The 7,102-nt window shown below is 35.9% G+C and overlaps 1 protein-coding gene across 1 annotated transcript; it reads left to right on the top strand.

Annotated features, from left to right (window-relative positions):
• The first annotated feature begins 3,274 nt into the window (after positions 1-3,274).
• LOC113762361 (peter Pan-like protein) lies at positions 3,275-6,356 on the top strand. The gene is made up of 7 exons (XM_027305777.1): positions 3,275-3,426; positions 3,696-3,875; positions 4,117-4,347; positions 4,529-4,621; positions 4,698-4,885; positions 5,319-5,512; positions 6,058-6,356. The coding sequence occupies exons 1-7, from the start codon at positions 3,409-3,411 to the stop codon at positions 6,198-6,200; spliced, it is 1,047 nt and encodes a 348-aa protein (XP_027161578.1). The 5' UTR covers positions 3,275-3,408; the 3' UTR covers positions 6,201-6,356.
• The last annotated feature ends 746 nt before the right edge of the window (positions 6,357-7,102 follow it).

Here is a 7,102-nt window from a genome sequence, read left to right as displayed (position 1 = left end):
TTTAGTTTCGTTACCTACCTCTAAGTGTACTCAAATGTAAATATGAAAAGTTGTGAAGAAACTTGTTTCTTTTATTAATGAAGAAAGTTTAGTACAAGATATAGACTTAGCACACTACTCTCTCTCTCTCTCTCTCTCTCTCTCTCTCTCTCCTTATTTACTAAACATGAGAGAAAATTTTCAAGACAATCGGTAAGATTGAGTTGCCAAAGTTGAACTCTTGATTCCTCCCAATTGCCCTCTTCAAATGGCGTCTACCTATTTATATAGGTGTTTGGCGCACTTCAATGCAGGATTTGCACTCAGATGTAAATATGGAAAGTTGTAAAGAAACTTGCTTTTTTTATTAATGAAGAAAGTTTAGTACAAGATATAGGCTTAGCACACCACACACACACACACACACACTCTCTCTCTCCTTATTTACTAAACATGAGAGAAAATTTTCAAGACAATCGGTAAGATTGAGTTGACAAAGTTGAACTCTTGATTCCTCTCAATTGCCTTCTTCATATGGCGCCCACCTATTTATATAAGTGTTTGGCAAACTTCAATGCTGGATTTGCACTCAGATGTAAATATGGAAAGTTGTGAAGAAACTTGCTTCTTTTATTAATGAAGAAAGTTTAGTACAAGATATAGGCTTAGCACACCACACACACACACACACACACTCTCTCTCTCTCTCCTTATTTACTAAACATGAGAGAAAATTTTCAAGACAGTCGGTAAGATTGAGTTGCCAAAGTTGAACTCTTGATTCCTCCCAATTGCCCTCTTCAAATGGCGTCTACCTATTTATATAGGTGTTTGGCGCACTTCAATGCTGGATTTGCACTCAGATGTAAATATGGAAAAGTTGTAAAGAAACTTGCTTCTTTTATTAATGAAGAAAGTTTAGTACAAGATATAGGCTTAGCACACCACACACACACACACACACACTCTCTCTCTCCTTATTTACTAAACATGAGAGAAAATTTTCAAGACAGTCGGTAAGATTGAGTTGCCAAAGTTGAACTCTTGATTCCTCCCAATTGCCCTCTTCAAATGGCGTCTACCTATTTATATAGGTGTTTGGCGCACTTCAATGCTGGATTTGCACTCAGATGTAAATATGGAAAGTTGTGAAGAAACTTGCTTCTTTTATTAATGAAGAAAGTTTAGTACAAGATATAGGCTTAGCACACCACACACACACACACACACACTCTCTCTCTCTCCTTATTTACTAAACATGAGAGAAAATTTTCAAGACAGTCGGTAAGATTGAGTTGCCAAAGTTGAACTCTTGATTCCTCCCAATTGCCCTCTTCAAATGGCGTCTACCTATTTATATAGGTGTTTGGCGCACTTCAATGCTGGATTTGCACTCAGATGTAAATATGGAAAGTTGTGAAGAAACTTGCTTCTTTTATTAATGAAGAAAGTTTAGTACAAGATATAGGCTTAGCACACCACACACACACACACACACACACTCTCTCTCTCTCCTTATTTACTAAACATGAGAGAAAATTTTCAAGACAGTCGGTAAGATTGAATTGCCAAAGTTGAACTCTTGATTCCTCCCAATTGCCCTCTTCATATGGCGTCTACCTATTTATATAGGTGTTTGGCGGACTTCAATGCTAGATCTTGGCGGACTTCAATAAAAATTTTTAAGAAAGGATAGAATTGAAAATTATAATCCTTGCTCTAAAGGGCTCGTTTTGAGCTGGCGACAACAAATTATGATTGCCATATATGTGATACTTAAACCCCCTGCGGATTGATTAATCATACGTACGTCCACCTAGTAATTAGTAATGGGTGCATGGAGAAAGACTGTCGGTCACAATTTTCACCTCCATTTGGGCAGTATAGAATGACCAGTAAGAAAAAATATGAACTACTAGAAGAAATTGATAGAGGGAAGAAAATTAAGAAGAAAAAAAGGGTAGGAAAAAGAATAAAAAAGTTGTAAAGCCTATTCCTAAATTTTAGTTACCAAACATAAAAGTTTGAACAAAAAACTACTACCATTAACTAGTTAATGCTAGTGATAATAACAATAGTGACGGATGAACTTTTAGCCGAGGGCTCTTAAAGTAGTTTGTTTACTAGTTTCATTGTAAACCTCACGTAACATGAAACAAATTATTTACCGCATGTAACATATCACCACCCGGGGACCAATAAAAAAAACCCAATAGAAAGCCATAATATAAGCAATATAAATTTCAAATTTCATGAACTTGAAGAATAAGGATATGCTCAACGTACAACTTTTTAAATTAATTTTCTTCCTTTCTTCCTCGTTTGGGGTCAAGGGGTCATTAATAAGGATTCACTTTTAGTTTGTTTACTGGTTTCATTGCATCCCTAATTTCTCCATTAATTGCTGCTAAAAAGGAGAAAAAAAAAAGAACTAAATAAGCAATATGTTCAAATTGAGATAAATTTTATTGGAAACAACTTTGAACATTCAAAAAATAAAATCAACTCCAACGCTTTTGGGAAACAAACAGATTTCCAGCCATAGGCAGAAAGTCACTCGCCTCAGCTTAACTGGATCAAGTAATTTGGTTTCACTGTTGTGAGTAAATAAATTTAAAGTTCAAAGTTTAACTTTTATTCTTCTTCTTCTTTTTTTTTTAAATTTAAGTGCTTATAGTAGCATCATAAAAATTATCAAAACATTTCAGATATTCAATTATTCATGGGGTAAAGTCATTTCCATATTCCTATTCCTTCCAATGCTTAAATTTGTCCCCTCGAACCTCCAAAAAAAAAAAAAATTTGTCCCCTCAAAGTGCAAGTTCCGGTGCATGGTGTTGAGGAACCCTTTTTTTTTTTTTTTTTTTTTTTTTTTTTTTTTTGAAAAGCTTCAGGAACCCTAATTCTACATTGTCAAATTATTATTGCCTTCTGATCTAAAGTAAATTTATACAGGCAACTTTGGTAGAAAGCAAACCCATATTCTACAACATTGAATTAATTTTTTTTTCTTATTTAAAGTAAATTTATATACACTGACAACTTCACATAAGGGAGATTTAAAAATTATACAATGTGTGAGGAGCTATTTCTTAAAAGGAAAGAATCTCCTGTTTGGATTGCTATTTTATGTGTTATAGCAATTTAATATATATGAAATAAAAAAATAATTAAAATATATTTATAAAATACCTAAAAAAAATTTTCATAAACTTCCAAACAAGTCCACTATAATAATAAGTACAGCATAACGATGGGCAAATGCGTAAATTTAATTACCAAGGGAGAAAACGCTCATGCGAATTATGATTCCCTAATCCCTAAAACCCTAACCATAAACCCCATTTGTCTTTCATCTCCAGGCTCAGATAAATCCGATTCGTCGCTCCTTCAATCCTGCCGCTGATTTGAGAAAATCTCGTATTGGGGATGGCTCGTTTACGGAATGTAAGTTTTTCGATTTTCTAGGCTCTGATTCTTTTCACGAAACGTAGCTTCAATTGTAGCTTACAAACCTTATTGATTCTAATGGAGTTTAATTTGTCCTGGAAAAATGGATTCAGAAGTAAGGGAAAACGTTATTGATTTACTGTAATTTGATTTTTTCATGGACCCTAGCTTATTGTGTATGCGAACCAGCTTTACTGACTGTAATTTGGTTCAATTTCTTTTTTTTTTTTTTTGTAAAATTTTTTTTTACGGAAAATTGGATTCAGAAAAAGAGGAAGGTGTTTGTGAAGCCGGTTGCGAAGAAGCAGCCAAGTGTGGATCATGTAACTGGAGAAAAGATTCCCAAAAGCTTCGTGTTTTCAAGGGGAAAATTGCCTGGTCCTCTCAGACAGCTGCAAATGGACTTGAGAAAGTTGATGCTTCCTTTCACTGCTCTCAAGCTCAAAGTAAGTTAGATGCTTAATTTGCTCAAACCAATTTATTGCTGCTAGTTTTTTCATTGTTTTGCACTTCTGACAGTGTCTTTCAATTATTTCATTTGCATCTCACATGTTTTAACAACGTAGAAAGTTATTTGCAAGTTATTTGGAGAATCTCTATCAGAGAGCAATTTTGTCCGCTTCATGTTTAGTGTACATTGTGATCTTGTTAGTTAGTTAGTTCTCTGATTTGTTCTTGCTATTACAGGAGAAGAAGCGAAATAATCTCAAAGACTTTTTGAATGTTGCCGGGCCTATGGGTGTCACTCATTTCCTTATCCTATCAAAAACGGAGTCTGCACCATACATGAGGGTTGCTAGAACACCCCAGGGCCCTACTATCACGTTCAAGATACAGGAATACTCATTGGCATCTGATATTGCGCAATCTCAGCTGCGCCCAAGATGCCCTCAAGATCTTTTCAAGAATTCACCCTTGGTATATTTTCTCTTAACACTGCTGTCATAAGAATGACATTGCTCACTGGTTTGTCCGCTTTTGTGTCTTGTGCATTGTACGAATCATTATTATATCAGGGATTGCTGCACGTAGCTTTTGTTCAACATTTTGTTGGTCATGGCACTTTTTTATTTGCTAAGCTTGTGAATGAATGATGCAGATTGTGCTTTCTGGTTTTGGCACTGGAGAGCAGCATCTAAAGCTTACAACTATCATGTTCCAGAATATCTTTCCTGCTATTGACATAAACACTGTGAGTAAAGATGTATGATCAAAAAAGTTCTGGCATTGGGGCTATTTCCCTTTTTCTCATGCTCTGCCTACTGCAGGTCAAACTTTCCTCTTGCCAAAGAATTGTGTTGCTTAATTACAATAAAGACACGAAGCTTATTGATTTCCGCCATTACTCAATCAGATTACAACCTGTTGGCATCTCGCGCAGAATTAGAAAATTTGTACAAAATCATCAAGTGCCTGATTTAAGAACTCTTCAAGATGTGAGCGATTTTGTGACGAAGTATCTTTCCTCTCTCTCTCCCTCTCTCTCTCTCTCTCTCTCTCTCTCTCTCTCACACACACACACGTACACTCAACTGTAGGCGTGCGTGTTTACGCTTCTGCATATTGTTTAAAACTGAGGATATTTTGTGAAAGATTTTAACATATTTAATAATCTATGAGTGAGCTTCATCTGAGACTCGGGGAAATTAAGCTCCTGTTCAATTGGGTGAAAAGTGATGGGCTGTTGCTAATGTAGTTGATTTTAGACCAACAGAAGTGACTGAATATGTTATAAGTAACCTAGAAGGTTTGCCTCCCGAAACTTAAACAGTAACAGACTTTGCTAATGGCATGAAACAAGAGGAAGAAAGATAAGATCAACAAGTTGTCGCCTTTAGAAGCGCTTTGGTTCTTAGTACTTATTCTGCTTTCCCTTTTCATACGCGAAGGGCTGGTTATGGGTCAGAAAGTGAAGCAGATGATGAAGCTGCAACTGTTAGCCTGGCAGCAGATCTTGGTAGAGCAAATCGGGTGTCTACAAAAAGTGCTGTGAAGCTCCAAGAGATTGGGCCTCGTTTGACACTTCAGCTCATGAAAATTGAGGAAGGATTATGTTCTGGTGTAGTCATATTCAGTGAATATGGTATTTTTCAACATCTTTTTTCTTCTTAGAAAATATAGTTCCACATTTACTTGACATCTTATATCTTTAAACTCTTCATCTGCTGCTTAATTGCTTAAAGTTTGCTGTTTTCCTCTGAGTTCTGTGTTAACAAAATGGAATTATATTCATACAGTAGTTTGTCAAATCATGCCCTGCCTTTGGACTGAAAAGAGTTTGAAAAAATAAGAGCAATGGAGTATACTACTACTATGAAATCATCTGCCAGTCCGTTGGTGGTGGACTGATAAATAATAATAATTTGTTTTTCCTGAGAAGTCCTTGTTTCTTATCTGCATTGACAGTCCTATAAGTGGTACTTGTGGCTTTCTGCATTGTTTAACCGGTTATGCCTGTCTTGTGGATTGTTGTTCATAAGGTTTGCATCTCACTGATTATAATTTGTTAGCATGATATCCCTTACCTTGAAGATAATTTTTATCCTTTCAATTTCTCACTTCTATGGTCATCTTAATCAGATTCATTTTGAACGAATTCTTCACCATGTGGTTCTCTGTTGTATTCAGAAAATAGTAATGCAAAAGAGAAGCAGGATAAGAAAGAAAGAAAAGAAGGAGAAGATGGTGACGATGAAGACAATGATGAAGACAGCAAAGAAGAAGAAGACGATGATGATGAGACCGAAGACTTCAATAAAGAAGAAGAATAGGAGCTAGAAAATAAGGAAAAATTAATTTGAGGCAGTCTTCATTCTTGGAGATATTATAGTTCTTTGTTAGATTCCCTTTTAGACCACTATTGAAAACCAAAATTTTACTTCAATATCTTAATATATAATCTTAATTTTGGATTTCAGACTACTTAATAATCATTGCAAATTTTACTACATTGTAAAGTTTTGTTTCCCTGAACTGGTATCCTTGTCTCGGAAAAGAGACTTGCCCAGCCAGCAAAGGGCATCTATCTTGAGGATTTTCGTGACTCCTGATGTTTTTTGTCAGTAGTTCTCTCATATGAACAGGTTTAATTGTCCTTATCCTCACATTTAGTTTTATGGACTTAAAATTGGTGTGACGTATCATGCTCTTTTCCTTTGCCATCCTTTTTTTTTTTTTGGGGACAATGTTTGTTGTTTACATGTTCTCAGCCAAGGTAGAAGCTTCTATGGTAAATGCCAGAAAGTGAATAAGTGTTCGAGCAACCAAAGCTTAGGTGGGTTGTAAAGGTGCTGCAACAGTCTCCAAGTTTGATCACGAAAATCTTGGTACAGGGCCTCAAATGCTCAGCTGTAATTGCTGAGGGTCGCCATTGTTTCTCTTCAATGTGTCCAAATTTCGAGAACCTTTATATCATTGTTCTTGTTGTTGGGTTTGATAGCGGAATGACAAGGAAGCTGTATTCTCAGATGTTGAGACTATTACAGAACATGGAAAGGTTGTTATACCAACATGGTGCTACTGAATGCTGTTGAAGCTGCAGCTGTTGATACTTGGACTTGTTCCACAATCTGGTAATAGCGTCGAACCTTCCTAGTTTATCTATCTCATGTGCTAGCAATGTAAACTTGGAGAAAGTTCCAAGGACACGGTAGGGGACTGCAGTGAACGATCA

Source organism: Coffea eugenioides, chromosome 2 (assembly GCF_003713205.1).
Source record: "Coffea eugenioides isolate CCC68of chromosome 2, Ceug_1.0, whole genome shotgun sequence".
NCBI classification, from domain to species: Eukaryota; Viridiplantae; Streptophyta; class Magnoliopsida; order Gentianales; family Rubiaceae; genus Coffea; species Coffea eugenioides.
The sequence above is the reverse complement of the archived record's forward strand: the minus strand, read 5'-3'. Positions and strand labels throughout refer to the sequence as shown.